Source organism: Phoca vitulina, unplaced genomic scaffold, assembly GCF_004348235.1.
Source record: "Phoca vitulina isolate PV1807 unplaced genomic scaffold, GSC_HSeal_1.0 scaffold4, whole genome shotgun sequence".
NCBI lineage: Eukaryota > Metazoa > Chordata > Mammalia > Carnivora > Phocidae > Phoca > Phoca vitulina.
In genome coordinates, this window is record NW_022589707.1 from 44,318,321 (window position 1) to 44,343,386 (window position 25,066).

General features: G+C 36.3%; 1 protein-coding gene across 2 annotated transcripts in view; it reads right to left on the bottom strand.

The window, feature by feature from the left end:
* Positions 1-25,066, bottom strand: part of STK31 (serine/threonine kinase 31) — an 81,789-nt gene that overhangs the window by 56,577 nt on the left and 146 nt on the right. For both annotated transcript variants that reach the window (XM_032401218.1, XM_032401217.1), the window contains exons 2-8: positions 23,932-23,978; positions 23,793-23,845; positions 16,201-16,299; positions 11,789-11,863; positions 9,755-9,913; positions 4,661-5,019; positions 3,617-3,791 (exon numbers count right to left, since the gene is read on the bottom strand). In XM_032401218.1, coding sequence (XP_032257109.1) covers positions 3,617-3,791; positions 4,661-5,019; positions 9,755-9,913; positions 11,789-11,863; positions 16,201-16,299; positions 23,793-23,845; positions 23,932-23,978 — 967 coding nt within the window. The remainder of the gene's footprint in view (positions 1-3,616; positions 3,792-4,660; positions 5,020-9,754; positions 9,914-11,788; positions 11,864-16,200; positions 16,300-23,792; positions 23,846-23,931; positions 23,979-25,066) is intronic.

Consider the following 25,066-nt stretch of genomic DNA (forward strand, 5'->3'; position numbering starts at 1 on the left):
TATGGGGCGCCTAGGTGGCTCAGTTGTTAAGCGTCTGCCTTCAGCTCAGGTCATGATTCCAGGATTCTGGGATCGAGCCCCGCATCGGGCTCCCTGCTCAGCGGGAAGCCTGCTTCTCCCTCTCCCACTCCCCCTGCTTGTGTTCCTGCTCTTGCTATCTCCGTCTCTGTCAAATAAATAAATAAAATCTTTAAAAAAAGAAAGAAAGAAAGAAAAAGAAAAAAGAAATAAATTCTAAAAACCAACAGATACAGAAATCAGTACTTTGAAAACATTAAGAACTTCAGGTTTCTGGTCCAGCATGTAAAAAGCCTGGAAGTCACTACACCATCCTAACAACAAGTAAAAAGCTGAACAAACTAAAAAATCAACAAGCCTTCTTAGATCTTTAAGAAAGATGAGGTCACAGGGCAAACTGCTGCCCCCAAAACTGGAGAGACAGACAGGGAAATAAAAGCCATTCACAACTCATATGGAGCAGCAACCTCTGAGGGAACCAGTCTGGAGTAGGTAAACCTCAACTTCAAATGACAATTGCAGAAGACTCAGTGTGAACAACTCAGAGTTAAAAACTCCAGGCAGACCCGGTCATCAGGATGCCTCTACTTTCACCCCCAGGATCCCTACCACGTTCTCACAGTATAAATATAAGAGAAAAATCCTCTCAAGCTTCCAAAAGGGAAAGGGGGAAAGGAAGCATTTTACACTAGAGTATTCTGTTCTTAACAAGATCTGCCCTCAGGGAAACTATTATTTTTTTAAGTTTTTATTTATTTATTTGACAGAGAGAGAGAGAGAGATGGCGCATGTACCCAGATGGCGCAGGGTGAGTGGAAAAGGGAGAATATATACTAAAAGACAAAAAACACAGAGGAAGAGACAAAGCAAGAATCAGAATCAGACTCAGACATGGCATGGATAGATGCTCAACTGTCAAGACCAGAAATTTTCAACATGATATGATTAATATGCTAAGGGCTCTAGTACTTAATTAGACAGCATGCAAGAACAGATGGGCAATGAAAGCAGAGAGATGGAAATTCTAATAAAGAAGCAGAAATACTAGAGATCAAAAACACTGGAGCAGAAACGAACAATTCTGATGCACTTATCAGTAGACTGGATGTTGCTGAGGAAAGAATCTCCGTAATCCAAGATACATGAATGCTATATGTCCACAAAAAGACCTATACAAAAATATTCACAATGGCTTTATTCATAACAACTAAAAACTAGAACAAACACAAACTGTGGTATATTGCTACAATGGAATACTACTCCGTAATAAAAGTGAACAAACTTCTAATATACGCAACATAGATAAATCTCACAACCATTATGTTCAGTGAATGAAACCAGATCCAAAAGAATACATATCAGAGGATTCCATTTTTATGAAGTACAGGACCAGGAAAACTAAACTATGGTGATATAAATCAGAACAGTGGTTGCCTTGAGTGGGAGGAAGAGAGGTTAGACTGTAAGGAGGCACCAAGGAACTTTCTGAAGTGGAACTGAACATTTTATATCTTGAGTAGGTACAACAGATGTCCTGTAAACCATTTACACTTTTTGATGGAAGAGGACAGGGGAACACCCCCAGAGAAAAAAAATAAAAGGCAGGTGACTAATCTCCCTATCAATTAGACCTTTAAAGAAACAGACTATTTTCTAAGGAGAAGAGACCTTATCTCTGAAATGCCCTTCCTTAGTAGGATATCTCCAGATAAAAGGTTAGTTATGGGGCACTTGGGTGGCTCAGTCGGTTAAGTATCCAGACTCTTGATTTTGGCTCAGGACATGATGTCAGACTTGTGAGATAGGGCTCTGTGCTCAGCAGAGAGTCTTCTTGGATTCTCTCCCTCTCCCTCTGCCCCTCCCCTCTCCCCAGCCTCGAGCGTGTGCTCTAAAATAAATAAATAAATCTTTAAAAATAAAAATAAAAGGTTAGTTATAATGGACAGAACCCAAGATTTATGGATTTATGAGGCAGAGCTCCCTGGAGAATGCCACATATGGATTTAAAGGCTGAAAATTGAGTTCAATTACCAATGGTCAATGATTTCATCAATCAGACCTAATGAAATGGTCATTTAAAAACAAAAACCAAAAAAAACCCTCCAAATAATTAGGTTTTAGGGAGCTTCCAGATTGGTGAACAAACCCATGTACTGGTAGAGTGGTAGGCTAAATATCCCCAGCTTCCCTACTCCACCTTTCATCCCCATCATAACTTCCTCTATGCATCTCTTCCTTTTATTTGGTTGTTCCTGAGTTATAGCCTTTATAATAAAACTGTAATCATAAGTAGAGCACTTTCCTGAGTTCTGTGAGTTGTTTTAGTGAATTATTGAACAGGGGAGTAGGGATCACAGGAACTCTCAAATTTACAGGCAGAAGTGTAGGTAGCCTGGGAACCTGATTGTGGCTGGTATCTGAAGTGGAAGAAGTCGTATGGGACTGAGTCCTTATAACTTGTGGGGTCTGTGCCAACTGCTGGGTATTTAGTATCACAAATGAATGGTACGACATCCAGTTGGTGATGGTGAATTGGAGACACAGTGTTAGGATGGCACATTTAGTGTAAGAAAACACTTACACATTTGAAAAATACACAATATTCTTGGGGGAGAAAAAAATGCTCTGAATCTGAGCAAACCTTGAGATTTAACTACCATAAAAGGAAATACATGCAGATAAAGGAGACTCTTTAAGCAACACAAGGATGCAGATTAAGCAATTTAGGAGATTTATCATCCAAAATGCAAGGCACAGGCCTAAACTAGGACCCAACTGGAAGAAGCTAAGGGACATTCATAGAACAACCCAGGAAATCTGAACACTGGATATTAAAAGATATTAAGGAATTACTGTTAATTTTTAAGTATGAACAGTATTATGGTTGTCTTTTTCGAAGTTATTCTCTACCAGAGGCACACTCTAAAACATATACAGTACAATATTATGAATGGGATTTGTTTTAAAATAACTCTGGGCCACCTAGGTGGCTGAGTTGGTTAAGTATGTGCCTTCAGCTCAGATCATGATCCCAAGGTCTTGGAATCGAGCCCTGCATCAGGCTCCCTGCTCAGTTGGGGAGTCTGCTTCTCCCTCTCCCTATGCCCCTGCTCATGCTCTCTCTCTCTCTCTCACTCTCTCTCAAACAAATAAATTTTAAAAATCTTTAAAAACAAATAAATAAATAAATAAATAAATAAAATGAAGTAACTCAGGAGGTATAGTTTTTTTTTTTTTAAAGACTGCCCATGTGTCTAATAATGTAAAAACCGGCTGATGAATACATAAGGTTAATTATTCAACTCTCTCCTTCTGGTATGTTTGAAATTTCCCACAGTTAAAAGTTTTTAAAAGAACATAAAAGGAAATATAAATAAGGAATCATTAATCTTTCATTCAATGAAATCCAAAGATGATTAGTTTGGAGTGTAAGAAAAAACTTCATCTGTAAACAAATATAAAGAAAAGAGAGAATGAGAGAGGAGGAGAGAAAGGGAAGAAAACAAAAAGTAACAGCAAATTAAACAAAGAAGAGCAGATGAGTATACCGATGACCCACACGGTCATTCTCTACCTTACACCAGTGAACATACCATACCTGCAGCTCCTGGGCAGTCTGCTCTACTTTGGATTCTAGAACTTTATAACTTTCAAGAAGAACCTCCTTCTCTGTTTTAAGCCTTTCATTTTCTTCAATCAGCTTCTGGTCCTGCTTAATTTTTGCCAGGCTGACATTAGACCCTAAATTAAAGTCTCCAACGGTCAAATTTTCCCTATTAAAAACAAATTCACTCATTTTAAAAACCAAACTGTGTAAGGCTGACAGAGATCATAAATCTAAACTAAATCATCTTGAGCTTTTTATACCATAATATAAAGTTAACTTCAAAAACAATGCTGCCAACACTCAAATATATGCCAACTTGTAGCAATATCAACTCCAGCAAATACAGCAAAAAGCATTCTTTATCAGTTTCTTCCAATTTCTCCTCCCCATCAACCCCACTCCATTTTACAGTTTTTTTCTAAGATCCCAAAAACAGCTACATAATCCAAGACATGGCATCATGGCTTGGATCATGATACAGAAGTTTATAAATGGTTTGGTACTTAGAAACATTAAACATGGCTTTCTGCTTCAAATTTATAATTTGAGATTGTCTAAAAAGTGAATTCCCTTTGTAATAATCAAATTCCATCATAACAAGTTATCACAGGAAGAACAAAGAGTTTCTCTTTTGTTAAAAAGGAAAGGTAATTCCCTAAAACTCATTAAAATATTCTTAAAGCCATAGGAAAACTTCAAAGTTTATCTGAAATTCTAGCTTTGCCTGAATAATTCAGATTTAGGGGTATATTTTTATTTTTGATAAACATATTCAAAAGAATTAATATGAAGAGCTGGTATGTGAACTTTAAACAACTGAGGCATGATTTTTCTTTCAAAATGGCTTTTAATGAAAATATTCCTGCAAAAGCAGACAGGAATACATGTTTGAGAAAAATAGAAATGAGTACCATCTCTCAAAATCACTGACATAGATGAAGACTCCAAAAACATAAGCCTTGACTTCTACTATGACAAGAGCTTCTACCATGAATCAGAAACTAGTTAAGACTAAAAACCCCATGACAGTCTTACTTTGGAAATGTCACATGATTTCCTGCATCATTTTCATTCTTCAGGTCAAGAGTCATCCTCCCCCTTAAGCGCCCCTTTGGCCGGGTGAAGGCTGACTGGTTTGATCTATGCCCCCATGAGGGAATGGGGCTTTTGAGGTTCCTGAGGACAAGCTGACCAGGATCTGATTTTTTTTCCTCACAGGTGTTAGTGCTGGAATTGAGCTTGCATTTTTCTGCAAATCCTTTTTTAGCCACCTCCTCCCCTATATCCACACTGCCATACTCAGCCTGAGCAATAACTGTTCCATCTTGATAGGTTGCTTTAATTCTCATTTTTATCTCCTTTTCAAAAATCAAGCTCCCCAAAAAGGTTCTGCCCTAAGAAAGATGGGGGAGGAAAAAAGTTGTAAACCAACTACACCAACATGTTTTTCTTCACTTTATTTTGTTTCTACCCAGTTTTTCAAACAATCATACTCCTTCATTCTGAAAACTCTATAAAAGCACTCTTACCTTGTTATTGGCTATATGCAAATATACTTCTCCATTTGTATGAATATATTCTAATTACACATTTAGAGGAGAAATCTTCCTTTCCAGAAGTAGAATTAATACCTGTATAGGCAGCCATATCTATAAATTTTAAAATGTGTACCAATTAAATACCCTAGCATAATTGTTTTAAACCAAGCAGATGGTGTTGACCATTTTGATCCCAATGAAATGAAATGGTGTCCTGAGGAGTATAGCACATAAAAATGAATTCTCGTATCTAGAAAAGGCACTCAAATTCAACAAAACGTTAAAAATAGTTTTACAGGGGCACCGGGGTGGCTCAGTCAGTTAAGTGTCTGCCTTTGGCTCAGGTCATGATCTCAGGGTCCTGGGATGGAGCCCTGCAACAGCTCCTTGCTCAGCGGGGAGCCTGCTTCTCCCTCTCTCTCTGCCCCTCCCCACCCCCTGCTTGTGCTCTCTCTCAAAAAAAATGAATAAAAAATCTTTAATAAATAAATTAATAAAATAAAAAATACATAGAATTACAAAGAAAATTATTGCACTGTGATACATTTTAACCCCAAGTTAAGAAACCCTGGACCTAGAAGGGTGCATCCGAAAGGGCAGAAGATGGTAAACGGTAAATGCTCATCATTAACCATCCAAAAAAAAAATTTTTTTAATCCACAAACCAAAATAACAAAGTATTTTAAGTTTACAAAAACATGGGCTTTGTAAATCTTTCAAATCATAAAATTTTTAAATACACACATCCTGAGAGGCTTGAATTTACCAAGAATACCAATATAGATAGCAAAGATGGTTCAAAAGGCATCACCAACAAATGAGATCAAGCAAACAAAGCTAACCAACTCAAAATATAGTTCATAGAAATATATCAGATTAAGATTTCGATCAATCAGAATGTGGTTTTGGGTTAACCTCTTTCATACAAAAACCCTTGGTTTCAACAGATGTAACAATGTTGGGGTTCAGGAGCAAATGGTCAAGAAAGAATTTTTGAGATGTCTTCTCAAAAGGTGGTTTTATTAAAGCATGGGACAAGATCCATGGGCAAAAAGAGCTGCACTGGGGTCATGAGGAGTGGCCCATTATATACTTTCAAATTGGGAGGGGGTCAGGGAAAGCGTAACTCTCTAAGGAATTTGGAAGCAAGGTTTCCAGGACCTTGAGGGGCTAGCTGTTGTTAGGAAAAGGTCATTTGCTACTGTCTAGTAAAACCTTAGTCATGAGACCCTTCAGATGTCTATCAGTGGGCCATACGCTTGGAGGATGATTGCTAACATGTATCTTGGGGGGAAGGGGTGGGTACAGATAAAGGAAGTTTCCAAAGGAATTTTTACATGTTAAAGGAGACTTGCAGGATTTTGGAAGTCAGGCTAATGTGAAGCTAAGGTTGCCTTTTGCTTTTAGCAAAGTATTAACATGGAGGCAGCTGAGTTCCTAGAGGAAGGGCACTCTGCCTGTCTCAAGGACTTGTCAATGGCTGTAAATTTTAAGGAAATTTAATTTTTTTTCCTTTGCCTTTGCTCACATCATCACCGTTATGCTGAAAGTCTATCTAAAATCAAGTACAACTTTCTACTCCTAACCAATGTTAATGGAAGTGACAGTGTCTGAAAATTATTGCTGAAATATGTAAAATTCTTAATATTTCAAGAAATTCTGTCTTTGGGCAACATATGTATTTAAGTGGAAATAATCTACTTTCCACAAGAGTTCTAATTACCTAAAGCTGAATGCTCTAAAGGCATACTACTCCTTGTTTAAAATATGTTATGCAAAAATCTGATTTTTAGACTTTTCCCTGAAGTCAAATTCCATTTAGTTATTGTCACCAATCACATTTAGTTGTTCAACAAAATTCTCCCTGAATTATACATAATCACAAAGACAGAACCCTAAACTTGGAATAAATTCTAAGTTCTCCTAAATTCTAACAAAAAGAAAGACCAAGTAGATGATACATGGATTTTTTAATATTATACTTTACCATAAAAATATATATTCTACATATTCTTTTTTTAAATGTCAAATATTTAATTTTTATAGTGAGAAATGTGTTATAGTTCCCATTAAATCTTGCATGCCGGAAAGAGAGATCTATTTATTTATTTTTAAAACATAGTTAGGTATTTAAAAGGCATAAATAAGATTTATCTTTTAAATAAATCTGGTCATTGGGGCGCCTGGGTGGCTCAGTCATTAAGCATCTGCCTTCGGCTCAGGTTATGATCCCAGGGTCCTGGGATCGAGTCCCACATCGGGCTCCCTACTCCGCGTGAAGCCTGCTTCTCCCTCTCCTACTCCCCCTGCTTGTGTTCCTGCTCTCACTATGTCTCTCTCTGTGAAATAAATAAATAAAATATTTTAAAAAAATAAAATAAAAATAAAATAAAATAAATAAATAAATCTGGTCATTGTTTTAGAATACAGAGCTTTCAATGATTAAAAAAGGATGATGTCATTTTTCTAAGACATATCTCATTGTGTTTCCCAAACTGGTAAGCTTTATTCAAAACCAAGAAAGCATCACTTGCTTTCTATTTTAATTTACCTAATCTTGTCTGGATATATTAGAAAACAGGCTAAAAAGCCTTTAATCTTTCAAACCCAAATTCCAATCTCTAGGCTCTCATTCCCTGATTCTACATAAAATTTTCAAAATAAGGAAGGCATTTAGGGCATAAATCTTCATGTGATCTTCAGCATTTGTAACCACTATTCTGAGTATCAATTTCAACTGTGCTATAACATGGGTATCAAAGTGTTGGTTTAAAACGTACTGAGGGTATTTTAGTGCCTAGGTCACCCTCTGGAAGTGTCTCTCCTCTCTCTCTCTCTCTTAAACTAAATCCCTACTATTCATTCATTTGTTCAAATGCTAGATAAACAGCTACAGGGGAATGGGCGGTGGGTATTAGCAAAGACTCTAGATAGGAAATTATATTTGAGCCTTGAGCTGAGAATTAACCGCTAAACATGGGCTTCCTAAGCAGAGACATTCAAGAGTAACTATTTTCTTCCAGAAAACAGCTAATAGTCTTTTTACCGAACATAAGCATGCAAATACAAATAATACCACCTGTAAAGAATCTATGACGCATACAAAACATTCCCAATAACTAAAGTTTACTCCTCAGTTCCAAAACTAACTTTTAAAAATGACCTTTTATTCTTGATTCATATTTGTTTCAATCAACATAAATTTTGTATCACCTTACCATGAGAACAGCAACAGACTTGAGTTCCAGCCCTCACCCAGCCATAATTAGCTTCATGACTTTAAATACTTAGTCATGTAATTGTTCTAGACCAGATTTCTTTATAAAATAACAGAGTGAGAGCAGAGGAATTCTAAGGTCACTAAATGTAAGATTCTAGGGTTCTAGGCATACAAGAAATTCAAAACAAGCCCCTACCTTGGTCAAAACATCTAGATTAAAGGAAAACATAAAAAACTTCAGATTTTAAACCAGAAATTTAGGGGTGTAATTTTACAATAATATCTATGTACTTCTGAAAGTCTGAGTTCCAAGTACAGAAATGTTTTTTATAAGTAACTATACTGCAGACAAAACTATGCCCAACAACCTCCAAGATTCTCAAAACAAAACAAACAGAAAAAAAGAGGCAAAGAGGTTTGTGAATTTTACTATTCCACATAAGTCATTTGAGCTGCTAAATAAAAAAATGCAAATCTGGGGGCGCCTGGGTGGCTCAATCGTTAAGCGTCTGCCTTCGGCTCAGGTCATGATCCCGGGGTCCTGGGATCGAGCCCCGCATCGGGCTCCCTTCTCCGCGGGGAGCCTGCTTCTCTCTCTCCCACTCCCCCTGCTTGTGTTCCCTCTCTCACTGTGTCTCTCTTTGTCAAATAAATAAATAAAAATCTTTAAAAAAAAAAATGCAAATCTGATTACTTAGCAATAATATCTCAACAGCATTAACACGCACCAAAAGAACATCATTATTGCACAGATTTAAAAGGAGGTAGAATTCCCATTAAGACTACCCCTGAAATTATCAGATGGCTGCCAGAATTAGGTTACTAACCCAAACTTTAATGGAAATGGATACAAACTAGAATCTATGGATACAAACTAGAATCTAGATAGAACATCATTGAAAACTACTACACCAAACAGTATGAACCCTTGCCAAAATGATAAAAATCTGATTAATTCACAACTCCACTAATTTCAGTTTTGTGATATTTATGGCCAGGGCTAGGTTAAAGATCACTTTTATGTAATAAATACTGCCTCAAAAGCAAGTCTCCATTATAAGAGACTCTTCTAAGCTTTCACATGAGAAGATACTATTTACACTTATTATGTAAATATATACACATATACAACTCTGATCATCACGAATGTTTACCTAGCAAAGATGAGTACAAATAATTGCTTTTGAATCATTATATAATTCATATTTTAATTACATAATTACTTTTAATTATTCTATAATTCGTATTTTTCACTAATTTATACAGGCTTTTATATTTTAAAAAATCAGCAGAATTTAACTACATTTATATTTTGTGTCAAATACATAGCTTTACTTCCATTAACAAAAATATTTAAAATCTGTGACTTGCCTGATCGAACTGGGTAACTTCTTGGCCAGAAGGAATCTGTAGTCCCCAAAGTCTATATTTTTTGGCAACACTAGAAAATTGCAGATCCAAAGGAATCTCAACTATATCAGATCGATTTAGAATTTCAGTATTTCCATAGTCAATGTATCTCACCAGACACTGGGAAAAAATGAGACAAATACTAACACGGAACTTAGATTAAACATCTCCAAAGAAACCATCAATTTGCTGCTTTCTGTTAATTACCTGTAATTACCTCAGGGCATTTTACCTCAAATTGATAAAATGTATTTAGAAACAAGACCTCCAACAATATCTTCAGAATAAAGAAAATCCATGGTCCATGAGATCCCAGTAATCTCTGTTTGGTACTAGTTAACTAATAGTATTAGTTACTTATACTAGTTCCAACAGTACCATTTCTCATTATGGTTGTTTTTTTTTTTAAACAGCTAGTAAATAAACATAAATCTATGAAGCTTATGGCTTCTTGTATCTCGAATGTTAAAATCAATTAACATTCCTAAATTCAAGTTGGAAACAGTAAAATCTGAAAAGAAAGGCAAAATTATCAAACTTCCTTGGGTAAAATTAAACCCATCCCAGGTGTTTGACCTAGGAAATGTATCAAAGTCACCCTCACATCCAGCTCTACATTTAGAAAGTAAAAAGAAAAGGAGCTTATCACAAGGTCAAAAGCCATCTTGCCCCTGAATTTAAAAAAGTTAAACCCAAGAGGCGCCTGGGTGGCTCAGTCGGTTAAGCGGCTGCCTTCAGCTCAGGTCATGATCCCAGAGTCCTGGGATCAAGCCCCGCATCAGGCTGCTTAGCAGAGCCTGCTTCTCCCTCTCCCTCTGCTGCTCCCCTTCCTTGTGCTCTCTCTCTCTCTCTGTGTCAAATAAATAAATAAAATCTTTAAAAAAAAAAAGTTAAAGCAAACACAATATATCATCTCCAGTTGTCAAACTGTGAGGAAAACATCTAATTAGAAAGGTCTATTTCACTAAGATAAACCATTACCTTGGACAGTAATAAATCATGAAATTTTTCTTAAAAAGTTATTCTGAGCATTACTCAAATTGTTTCATCTTATCATCTCCTTATTACACTAAGAAAAATATCTATAAAATATATACACATGAGAAAATATTTTAAGTCCAGTAAAGCAGATACAGGAAAAAAACAGTAAAGGAAAGCTTACAGAGATGCTTTTACACAGCCTGCAATATGCAATTGCCACCAGCTATTCAGAATCTCATCTCCACAAATCCCCTTAAAATCTCCCTCAAGTTCATAATGTAAAAACTCAAATAGCTAAACACAAAGAAAATTCATCACATTTAACCAAAGCATTAAAAGCAGCAAGTCAATCGTCATCAACAATATGCAAATCAACTAAGCAAAAGATAAAAAGAACTTCTTAAGGACAGATCAAATGTTCTTTTCTTACTCAATCTTAATAGATGAACTTTTTTTTAAAGTTATTTAGCAAGAACCAAACATGATGATTAAGAACCATTGGTCAGTAGGGGCGCCTAGGTGGCTCAGTCAGTTAAGCGGCTGCCTTTGGCTCAGGTCATGATCCCAGGGTCCTGGGATGGAGCCCGCATCAGGCTCCCTGCTCAGTGGAGAGTCGGCTTCTCCCTCTCCCTCTGCGTGACTCTCTGCCTACTTGTGCTCTCTCTCTGTGTGTCAAATAAATAAATAAAATCTTTAAAAAAAAAAAAAAGAACCATTGGTCAGTAAACATAATCTACAAATTATGTAATCTACTCTTGGACAATCTTCGGTGATTATATGACAACTTAAATTCAGAAGAATATTCCTGAATCTGACCTGGATTTTTTAAAGCAATACATTTCTTTTCTGTTCACTAGGGGGAAAAAGAAATGTTTAATCAATTTATAAGTTCAATTGAACCAGATCTTATTACTACTATGTATAAGCAATGAAGGGCTAAATAAGCATCAAATTTTGGAGCCAAAATAATCATTATTCAGGGCAAAAAAAAAAAAACTGAACACTTGTTCCTGCCTTTTCATCACTGATGATTTTCAATACTTTGCATCTGTACCAACATTTATCTTCAGAAAATAATCCACCATAAATCTATAAAGAGAAAAAGAAAGTAAAATTATTTAGCATTTTAATGATTCAAAGCTTGTTAAGTAGATGAGAATAATGGTTAGCATTTATTAAGCACTTACTATCGGGCAATAAGCACTTTATATATAATAACTTATTTTATTCTCACAACCATAACAGGCAGATACATTGTGTTCACCATTATATGCCCAAAGTCATAAGCCAGTAAGCAACAGAACCAGGATTCAAAGTCAGGCAATCTGACTCCAGAGTCCATAATGCAATTCTGCTTCCCCCCCCCCAAAAAAAGAGGAAAGACATAAAAACAAAATTCAAAAAAAAGCATAAGCAATCAGAGTCTTAAAATCATGCTGTTTTAATGTCTAAAGACATAAATGGTACAATTAATTATTCTTAAAATATAAACATGCCAAGTACATGCCACTTAAGTCTAATTCTCAACCATTGGGATCCACGTGTCCTACCAGCCAAGAAAGATTTTTATACTTTTTACTTTATATATAAAGACTCTAGTGCTATTAAATGGATAAAATTAGATAATATCCTTAATACTGAATTTTCATTTAAGTTTATATTTTAATTTAATTATGTTTAATTTAAAAAACAAAGGAAAATTTACATACTTATGTCAATTTCTCAACCTCAGCACTATTGACATTTTGGGACAGGATAATTCTTTGGCAGGGAAAGGGGTCAGGGGCTCTCTCTGTCCTGTGCACTATAGGATAGTTAGCAGCATCTCCCTTGGCCTCTACCTAGATGCCAGTAGCACCCCCTCCAGTTGTGGCAACCAAAAATGTCTCCAGACATTGCCAAATATCACCTGGGGCGAGTGTGGGGGATACAAAATCACCCTAGGTTGATAACCACTTTAAATCATACATTCTCAATGGGGTAAATCTTATTCCCAAGGAGTGAAAACTGGTTCAGGGGTGGGGGGTGTCTTCAATATTACAATGGTTTGTATCCCTTCAAAGTTGACAACTGACACCTGACAACATAAACAGATATACAGTGTATCTGTGGTGTTAACATGTCTTGAGGGGAGGAGAACCATTAGGGAAAAATGCCTTAGAAGGGCATAATGAGGGGCACCTGGGGGGCTCAGTAGTTAAGCGTCTGCCTTCGGCTCAGGTCATGATCCCAGGGCCCTGGGATCAAGCCCCACATCGGGCTCCGTGCTCGTCGAGAAGTCGGCTTCTCCCTGTCCCACTCCCCCTGCTTGTGTTCCTGCTCTCGCTATCTTTCTCTCTCTGTCAAATAAATAAATAAAATCTTTAAAAAAGAAAAAAAAAGGGCATAATGAAAGGCTGAGGAACACTGATTTAAGTGAAGTATAAAAATTACTTTTAGGTGTATCTCTGAGGTAGGACAAATTCAGAGATTCTGAAACAAAAGACATATACATATTAAAATATAAAAATCCTCAACTCCCCAAAGCAACAAAGTACAAATCAATTCAGACAAAATGGATATCTAACAAAGCAAATGTTACAAAGGACAGGTGTGTTCAATTAGCACTTAACTCTGGTTCCCTCAGCTAACACTCAACAACTGGCAGTCAAGAGAGGACACAAATGGCATGGTACACTCTCCCAACCATCTAACTACATTTTTCAGTAAGCAAAAAGGTTTAGTAGCAAAACAGCTGATAATCAACAGCCTTAATCAATTTCAAACTCTGCAAAAGGTCACATCACCTTTAGTTAAGACTTTGTAATAATACGCCATTAAGTTTAACAATTCAATATAAGACAAGTGACAGGGCGCCTGGGTGGCTCAGTGTTAAGCATCTGCCTTCGGCTCAGATCATGATCCCAGGGTCCTGGGATCAAGCCCCGCATTGGGCTCCCTGCTTGGTGGGAAGCCTACTTCTCCCTCTCCCACTCCCCCTGCTTGTGTTCCTGCTCTCGCTATCTTTCTCTCTGTCAAATAAATCAATAAAATCTTAAAAAAAAAAAGACAAGTGACAGAAATGGGGTATAACTGCAACCCAGTCTAGGTAGGGGTGGAGATACTTAGAAATCCAGAAATAGAGCTGGGACTCAACGAAGTTGAAGAATCTGAAGTTCTTGACTCTGTTAGTGTGAATAATCACAACCATCATAAATACAAGTCTATCCCAAAGAGATTTGTCTTTAAAACACAGAGAGTCACCTGGGTGGCTCAGTCAGTTAAGCATCTGCCTTTGGCTCAGGTCATGATCCCGGGGTCCTAGGATCAAGTCCCACATGGGGCTTGATCCCGGGGTCCTAGGATCAAGTCCCACATGGGGCTCCCTGCTCAGTGGGGAGTCTGCTTCTCCCTCTCCATCTGTGCTCTCTCTCTCACAAGTAAATAAACAAAATCTTTAAAAAATAAATAAATAAATAAATAAATAAAACACAGTCACAACCATATATTCACTCCCATTGTCCCTGGTTCCAATCTGTTCTCTCACAGCTCCACTATTTATAGCCCATGACCTGCCTACATGATGAGAGGAAGAGAACCAGTCAATCACTATGGAAAATTTATAAAGTATAATCCTTTCATAAGTAACCAGAGGTGGCTGAGTAATCATTTATAATAAGAAATCCATTATTTAAACTAGTTTGAATTTTTTGTAAAGCAAGTATTTTGCATTCAACAGAGGAAAAGTGGTTATGTCTTAATTTGTAACACTACTAAACACAGTTATAGGCTACAAAGATGCTTTAAAAAAAAAAAAAACTAAAAATTTACAAATTACACTCCCTTATCCATTCTAATGTTCAGCTACATTCTTTCCTTCTAATTTCTTTTTACATATTTTTATATATACCATTGGGGTTTTAATTATTTTAAAATAAAAATAGAAGCAAATTATTAAAAGAAAATCAAAGTACATCAAAAAGGATAAACGATAAGACTTCCTTCCCAACACTCAACATGGACTGCTGAAAATAATTTTACATTTACACTAATTTTACATATATGCTAAGATATATTTGTTTTTTATTTACACAAATGGGGTCATCTTACATACACTATTTTAACCACCTAATTCCATATCAAAATATAAAACCTAGCCCTCTCATTTAAATAACCAGAGCTGGGGCGCCTGAGTGGGTTGAGCATCTGCCTTCTGCTCAGGTCATGATCCTGGGGTCCTGGGATAGAGCCCCACGTGGGGGGGTCTCTGCTCAGCAGGGGAGCTGCTTCTCCCTCTCCCTCTACCCCTTCCCAACTCTTGCTCACACGCTCTTTCTCTCTCTCTCTCTCTCTCAAATAAATAAATCTTTTTAAAATAAATAAATAACCAGAGCTTTGAGCTGGGTAATGCAAACAAGGCATTCATGGCACAAAATTTAAAGAGGCACTCACTCTTGCCTTAGAGTGCCTCCTTAAATTTTAATTTTAATTTAAATGCCTCCTCATCACTCTCATACTTTGCTGGTAAGAATGAAAACTTTATATATAATAACTTTGCCAAACTATTTGGCCAGTATCTACCCAAGTAAAACATGCCTACTGTATGACTTAGCAATTCTACTCCTAGATATATACTCAAAAGAATTAAGTTAATACATCCAACAAAAGCCTATGTAAGTATTTCATAGTAGCTTAATTCACAGCAGCCAAAAACTGCGAACAATCCAAATGCCCATCAAAGGACAATAAATTGTGGTGTATTTACACAATGAAATCTGCATAGCTTAAAAAAGAACAAACTACCAATACACAAGTACGCACAATAATATGGAAGAATCTCAGAAATTCTGTTGAACTAAAGAAACCAGATATACACAAAAGAGTAAATACTGTATGATTTAAGAACAAGCAAATGAATCTATGGTGACAGAAGTCAGAATAATAACTAACTCTTGTTAGAGGGACTACTGTCCAAGAATTGACTGAGAAAAGACCTGCAGGCATTTTTCAGGAAGATGGAACAGTATCTTAATCTGGCTGGTGATTATATAGATGCAAACATACGTAAAAATTCATGAAGCTGTACAGCTAAGACATGAACACATTACTGTATTTAAGTTATACCTCAATTTAAAAAAAAAGAGAAAAAGATCATCAAACTCTTCTCCATAAAGATTACTTTTACAGATTTTTTTGTCAATCGGTATCAAAGGCAAGGATTCTATCTTGTTCACCACTGTATTATCAGTGCTTACGACAGTACCTGGTACATAGCATATAGTCCGTAAGTATTTCTGAAAGAATAAATTTACTATGACTACAGTTTACATAAGTTCTAAAAATCTGCCTCTTCTTTTCAAATACATCAAAAATTCCAACAATTATAAAATCTAAGACATAAAGCTATCAAAAGAGATGGAATAATTATATCCAAGAATATGGCTCACCTTCTTTGGATCAAGATTCCCAAAAACTGAATTGGCATGGGGACAAACTTCAGACAATGAGCAACCAATCTTCATAATGTCCTTATTCCTACTCATACTCTAGAAGAAAGAATAGCTACATTATAAGATTCAGTAAATTATTATTGGACAGTGTTATATAATTGAGAGTTTTTTTTTTTCTTTAAGATTTATTTATTTATTTGACACAGAGAGAGAGATAGTGAGAGAGAGAGCACAAGCAGGGGGAAGCGGCAGGCAGGCAGAGGGAGAGGGAGAAGCAGGCTCCCTGCCAAGCAAGGAGCCTGATGCGGGGCTCAATCCCAGGACCCTGGGATCATGACCTGAGCCAAAGGCAGCGGCTTAACCAACTGAGCCACCCAGGTGCCCCTATAATTGAGAGTTCTATTAGACTAATACTTAAAAGATTTCGGAGCTTTAGAAATTAAATCAAATTCTTACAGCAGTATTTTTCATAATCCAAATGAGTTCTTTATAAGAAATGGTTCTAGGTATAGAAAATTTTTACTTTGCAGTGAGTTCAAATTACTTGGAATTCAAACTAAGATACCAAATACTATTAAATCATAAGAGGAGGTAACTTTAAACAACTACCTCTGGATTGTACTTTAGATCAAATTCTAATTGCTCAAAATGGACAGCATATTTTAGTCAAATGACGTGAGTCTTCTCATATACTTGTTATCTTATAAAGGAAACAGATGTAAAAAAATTCAAAATGTATAATAATGTATAATCCTCTATACACAAATCCTGCAATCTAGTTAAATAAAATCATTTCTCATGGATATAGGCTAACAATTTGAAACTCCTTTAGGTGTACACTAGGATTGAACAAATAAGTAAATATACCACAGATAATGAGAGCCGGGAGGAAGAAATTACAATCAAGGGGGAAAGGCTAGTTATGAGCCTACACCGTTAGATTAGAATTGGAAGGTATTCGTATGAATTCATAGTATGCGTGTATGTGTGTGTTTACATGTTTGTGTGCATATATATGCATATATGAAAGGAAGACACACAAAAATATAGATGTGTATATGTGTAAGTTTTTATACATATATATTTCCCAGCTCCGTCTGCTGAGAGGGCCTAAAAGCAATGACACTCCAGGACCAATAAGAACACTCAGGGCCCAGATCTTGATTTCTAAAACACCATTCTCCAACAAAAGGAATCAGAGTTCCTTGGAGAGTGGTAGATTTCAGGACTAGGACAGGGAAATAAAAGATGATCCTGGAACTTCTGGTGGTGCCAGAAAGTAAAGAAATGTTCAAAAATGAAATGGGGACATGTTTAAAGGGCACAGCAGCCAATGTGAACAATCTCTTGATACCCAAAGCTAGAACAATTCAAACAACAAAATAGTGGTAGTATTGGATTATAACCCATGGAATAAATAGCCATGAGTCTATACTAATTTAAATAATTGAATAAATGAGTGGAGAAGATACAGCTCTTCCTTACAGAAGAATTCCAACTAATAAATGCAGAAGGAATGAGAGAAATAGAAAATAATTAGGCAAAGACCATAGTAATAAATAATAAAATTTGTGGATGAAAAGTTGAAGGAAAACAAGATTAGATAATCTCAATGTATCTCTCTCTAAAGCATTTATTAACTACAAAAGAACAGTAACTTTCAAGTGAAGAAACCCAGCAGTGAGCACCTTAACCAAGTGGAGCAAGCTCAACATCATCAATAATGATGTATCAATATCATGAATCCCCAATATGATACACTAACAAGGACATAGTATCACTTCTGTAGTATTACTGCTAATCTATTTATGAAAAACCATCAAATAAATCTAAACTGAGGGATATTCTACAAAATAACTGACCAATACTCATCAAAAATGTCAGTCATGAAAGACAAGGATAAATAAAAGAACTATCAAAAGCCGGAGGAGACTAAAAATACATGACAACTAAATACAATGTGGGATCCTGGAACAGAAAAAAGGCAATGAAAAAAACAGCTGAAATCTGAATAAGGGCTGAGTTAATAGCACGATACCAATGTTAATTTCCTGGCTTTGATAACTGTATTATGGTTATGCAAAATGTCAGCAGTAAGGGAAGCTAGATGAAGAATATAAAGAAAGACTGTACTAACAAAACGACTGACACATGAAAAAATTCTCAACATCACTTGGCATCAGGGAAATACAAATCAAAACCACAATGAGATACCACCTCACACCAGAGTGGCAAAAATTAACAACTCAGGAAACAACAAATGTTGGCAAGGGTGCAGACAAATGGCAACCCTCTTACACTGTTGGTGGGAATGCAAACTGGTATAGCCCACTCTGGAAAACAGTATGGAGGTTCCTCAAAAAGTTAAAAATAGAACTACCCTATGATCCAGCAATTGCACTATGAGGTATTTACCCAAAGGATACACAAATACAGATTTAAAGGGGCACATGCACCCCAATGTTTATAGCAGCAATGTCACAAAAGCCAAAGTATGGAAGGAGCCCAGATGTCCATCAACAGATGAATGGATAAAGGTGATATATATATATACATACATATATATATATATATATATGTACACCCATATATATGTATGTACATACATACACACACACACACACACACACACACACACACACACTGGAATATTACTCAGCCATCAAAAAATGAAATCTTGCCATTTGCAATGACGTGGATGGAACTAGAAGGTATTATGCTAAGCAAAATAAGTCAGAGAAAGACAAATACCATATGATTTCACTCATATGTGGAATTTAAGAAACAAAACAGATGAACATAGGGGAAGGGAAGGAAAAATACAATAAGATAAAAACAGAGAGGGAGGCAAACCATAAGAGGCTCTTAATCACAGGAAACAAACTGAGGGTTGCTGGGGATAAGTGGAATGGGGTAACTGGGTGATGGGCATTAAGGAGGGCACATGAAGTAATAAGCACTGGGAATTATAGAAGACTGATGAATCAATGAACTCTACCTCTGAAACTAATAATACACTATATGTTAACTAAACTGAATTTAAATAAAAAAATTTTTTTAAAAAGACTGTACTAATTTTACGAACATCCTGTAAGTCTAAAGGTATCCCAAAATAATTAAATATATATATATGTTCTTAAAAAATATATCAGCAAAATATTCAGTAAGGCTAGAAAGAACATGATTATCTCTGATGACTGAAAAGAAACTCTGAAAGATGTCGTGATGAGTATCAGTATCACCACAGAGTAAAAAAGGGAACTGAATTTAAACTGATCCAAAACACATTACAAGCAGCCTTTGTGAATAAAACCCCAGAATTAACTCTCTCAAGTTCAGAATACACCAAAATATTCTGCATAATTAGATCTTATAGCTATCTGGACTAAAATAAATGGAAGCTCTTTCTTTCAAATAAAGGTGAAGGTCAAACACTTACGATTCCTTCAGCTGCTACTCATCCCACTGGGCCTACCAAAAATTCTGCAGTGTACTCATATAAGTGGCTTATAGGGCAGAAATCCAGTGGCAGAAAAGCAGAGAATAGACATGAGCAGATCTTCATCTTGATCTGCCTCCACATATTAGTAAATCTCTATTTATTCTTTATTTATAGCTATTCCAACTCCAATCAAATTTTACAATTTGTGCATCTGCCTTTGGCTCAGGTCATGATCCCAGGGTCCTGGGATGGAGCCCCATTCCGTCGGGCTCCCTGCTCAGTGGAGAGCCTGCTTCTTCCTCTGCTGCTCCCCCAGCTTGTGCTCTCTCCCTCCCTCTCTCTCAAGTAAATAAAAAAATTTTACAATTTGCTTCTTGAAATAATCATTCAATTCATGTGAATGCCACTAGTAGTTTTAACCCTTAATCTCATCCATTTATAACATGTTTCCTAACTTCTTAAAATGTTTACATTTCTACAAGTCCTCAACTTCGTGGCTGAAATAAGAGGTTGGCAAATTTTGGCCTCTGCCACTTGATTTGGTAAATAAAGTTTTAATGGATCACAGCTCCATCTATTTGTTTACGTACTATCTATGGATGCCTTTGCACTACAACAGCAGAGTTGACAGAGTTGAATAGTTGCTATAGACTATATGGCCCACTATCCTTAAAATATTTACTATCTAATCTTTTACAGGAAAAGTTTGCTGACTCCTGGTTTAAATAATAGCTCCAAATTCAATCAACAGCTTCACATAGCAGTCAGTTGAAATCAAAGTTTATAGCTGCACTGACCAATCACAACAGCCAATACCCACTTTAAATAGAGCTGGTCTGATTTGAGATATATAAGTCTAAAATACATACCAGACTTCAAAACATAATATGAAAAAGGAAAATTAAACATCTATAAATATATCTGTGCTGACTGCATTTTGAAATATTTTAGACATACTGAGTTAAATAAAATATATTTAATAAAACTGATTTCACCTACTTCTTTTTACTTTTTTATGTGTCTGCTAAATTTCAAATGACTTATGTGGCTCATGTATTTCTACTGAACAGTGATGATCTAGAAAAATTTTTTTTGTAAGAGATGGGGGAGGGTTAGAGATTTTTTTTTTTTAACTTTGGTATTTTTTTTTTAAGATTTTATTTACTTATTTGAGAGAGAGAGAGAGAGAAGGGTCAGAGGGAGAAGGAGATGCCCCGCTGAGCAGGGAGCCTGATGCGGAACTCGATCCTGGGACTCTGGGATCCTGACATGAGCCGAAGGCAGTCGCTTAACCGACTGAGCCACCCAGGTACCCTTAGAGAGAGAATTTTTTTTTTTAAGATTTTATTTATTTATCTGAGAGAGAGAGCGTGCGCACAACCAAGGGGAGCAGAAGAGGGAGAAGAAGAAGCAGGCTCCTCACTGAGCAGAGAGGCTGATGCGGAGCTTGATCCCAGAACCCCAGGATCATGACCTGAGCCACCCAGACGCCCCTTGAGAAACTTAAGCAGGCTCTACACCCAGCATGGAACCCAATGCGGGGCTAGATTTCACAACGCCGAAACCAAGAGTCCACGCTAAACCGACTGAGTGGCCCAGGTGCCCCTAGAAAATCTTATTTAAGCTATGAGCTTAAACATATTGATCATCTAACCTGGGACACAGCTGCTATTAATACAGTGACAACAGGCAGAGAATATGTGCGCACCCTTTAGAAAATATCTGCATAAGCAGAGACATATTTACCACAAGTTTTCTATGAGTATCAGCCTTCTACGATGTTTTCTATATAGAAGTAAAAACTCTGGGTTAATCATATTCTTCTACAAGTTTTCTTCTCACAAACTCTATTTCCCATATTGCCAAATCATTCCACCCCACAAGGGTTCTTATACCACAGGAAGTATAGACAAATGTCATTCCCTTCCCTCCCACATAATATGTAGTTGACAAAATTAAAAATTAGTGAGTAATTGTATTAGAGGGATTCACCTTCTTAAATTCTGGAACATAAGCATTTTGGTGCTTTGCTTTATATTTAAAACTAAGCAAAGTTATCTGACTTGAAGTCTGACAGTAGGAAATTATAAATGTTCCACTAGTGCTTCCAATTTTATGATGAAAAAGCTTCTGTATCTCAAACTCAGAATTAAGTCATTAAAAAAATGACATTTGAACACATAGTATCTTTTAAGAAACAATATTATAAAAGACCCCTAGATGGGGCTGTAACTTCACAAATACAAGTACATTGGCATATTCAGTAATTTATGCAGCCTAGATTATTGGTATTAAATTGAGTGTAATTCTGAAACCACAATTATAATCTTGCTTTCTTTTTTAAGTCAGTGTATTATGAGTACACTACTCATAACTCAGGTAGTAAGTCTCAGCTGTGGCCATTTGTCTTCTAATAATGTCTTGTGTTAAATAATACTAAGAACAATTAGCCACTCTTATATGGAACCAGAAAAGATCCCAAATAGCCAAAGGAATGTTGAAAAAGAAAACCAAAGCTGGTGGCATCACAATCCTGGACTCTAAACTCTATTACAAAGCTGTAATCATCAAGACAGTATGGTACTGACACAAAAACAGACACAGAGATCAATGGAACAGAATAGAGAACCCAGAAATGGACCCTCAACTTTATGGTCAACTAATCTTCAACAAAGCAGGGAAGAATATCCAACAGAAAAAGACAGTCTCTTCAACAAATGGTGTTGGGAAAACTGGACAGTCACATGCAGAAGAATGAAACTGGACCATTTCCTTACACCATACACAAAAACAGACTCAAAATGGATGAAAGACCTAAATGTGAGACAGGAATCCATCAAAATCCTTAAGGAGAATACAGGCAGCAACCTCTTCGACCTCGGCCACAGCAACTTCTTCCTAGAAACATCGCCAAAGGCAAGGGAAACAAAGGCAAAAATGAACTATTGGGACTTCATCAAGATAAAAAGCTTTTGCACAGCAAAGGAAACAGCCAACAAAACCAAAAGACAACTGACAGAATGGGAGAAGATATTTGCAAATGACATTATCAGACAAAGGGCTAGTATCCAAAATCTATAAAGAACTTATCAAACTCAACACCCAAGGAACAAATAATCCAATCAAGAAATGGGCAGAAGACATGAACAGACATTTCTCCAAAGAAGACATCCAAATGGCCAACAGACACATGAAAAAGTGCTCAGCATCACTCAGCGTCAGGGAAATACAAACCAAAACCACAATGAGATACCACCTCACACCAGTCAGAATGGCTAAAATTAACAAGTCAGGAAATGACAGATGTTGGCAAGGATGTGGAGAAAGGAGAACCCTCCTACACTTCTGGTGGGAATGCAAGCTGGTGCAGCCACTCTGGAAAACAGTATGGAGGGTCCTCAAAAAGTTGGAAATAGAGCTACCCTATGACCCAGCAATTGCACAACTGGGTATTTACCCCAAAGATACAAATGTGGTGATCCAAAGGGGCACCTGCACCCCAGTGTTTATAGCAACAATGTCCACAATAGCCAAACTATGGAAAAAGCCCAGATGTCCATCAACAGATGAATGGATAAAGAAGATGTGGTGTATATATATACAATGGAATACTACGCAGCCACCAAAAAAATGAAATCTTGCCATTTGCAACGACATGTATGGAACTAGAGGGTATTATGTTAAGCGAAATAAGTCAGTCAGAGAAAGACAATTATCATATGATCTCACTGATATGCCGAATTTAAGAAACAAGGCAGAGGATCATAGGGGAAGAGAGGAAAAAATGAAATAAGACAAAACCAAAGAGGGAGACAAACTGTAAGAGACTCTTAATCTTAGGAAACAAACTAAGGGTTGCTGGAAGGGAGGGAGTGGAGGGACGGGATGGCTAGGTGATGGACATTGGGGAGGGTATGTGTTGTGGTAAACGCTGGGTGTTGTGTAAGACTGATGAATCACAGACCTGTACCCCTGAAGCAAATAATACATTACATGTTAATTTAAAAACTTAAAAAAAAGAATAAGTAGGCACTGAGAATGACAAGGGTATCTATATTCTGGGGTTTTTATTTTTGTTGGGCAGGACCTGGATTAGTGGAGGAAGGGGAGGAAATGGAGGGAGGAGGAAATCAACCAGGCTATTTACCTGGGCCCAAAATGTTACTGCATCTTCCACATGACTTCCAACCACATCTTCAACTAAAACCAAATCAAAATGCAATGAAAATTAGAAATTAATCAAGATCATGTAGCTCTTACATCCAAAAATAATTTTGTGTCAGTACCTTTATTGTAATGCATATCTTCATCCATCTGGACAATTCCTGAAAAACTAAAACAATTCAATACCTTGAATTAAGTTCAATAATCTGTCCATTCACAGTGAATAAAGACTATATAATGTTAGAATTCCTACAAGTATGCTTTGTTCCTAAATAATCAAATTTCAAACTCTATCAAAAATGACCTCAGAGATCTTCTTCAATAATTAATTCAAATAAAATAATTCAAATAAAATTTGAATATACTATATTCTGCAATTTCATCATATACAACCTATCTTTACAACTCTCTCTTCAGCCAAGCTTTTACAAATTTACACTGTAGTGGATATCCAGGCATATTGTGATCAGTTACATAAATCAATACTTCAGAACAATGTGCATATTCTTTAAAAATAATTGATGCCCTCCCAAAAGGAGAGCAGGACTTCTACAATTCAAACAAAAAGAAACACTGCAAATATATAGAGAACAAATGCTTCAGACTGGTAATCAATTTTATTTAAAAGGTACAGTGGTGTCTACTTTTGAAAATACCCTGCAATCAAAGGCTACAAAATGAATCAAATTTTGCCCTTATTACATCAAAACTAATTTTCATTACATAATATACTTTGCAACTCCAAAATGTTTCAAAATAAATGGTGACTAGTTTATGATTTTATCATTAATACACTAAAATACTGCACTTTACGTGCCTAAGTGTTAGTTCTTTGAAGGAAACTGAAAATACAGACTTTTTAAGAGCTTTAAAAGTTAAGAACAGTGCTACACCAAAGTTTCAAATGCTCGCTAAACTATGGAAAGAGAAAAATTAACTGTGACAGAAAAAAAAGTCAAAGAAAAAATTTTTTATTCTGATTTTTGTTACACCTTAAAAAGTTTTTTTCACATACATTAAGCACCATGAGTATATCTTCAAAACAAGTTTCGTTCCTCCACTAATGGTTAAAAAAAAGAAAAAATTTTTTTTTTTAGTTGAGCAAAAAGTTGTAATACCAAGTTGGAATCTGCTTGGAGAGACTACATTTCTCTGGACGCCATTGCCTTAAATTTAGTAAAACTGAAAATGTCTGGAAATCCCAAGAAACTATAGTTTCATCTCAAAAACTTTCCTGAGGAAGGCCAGGAAATGGGC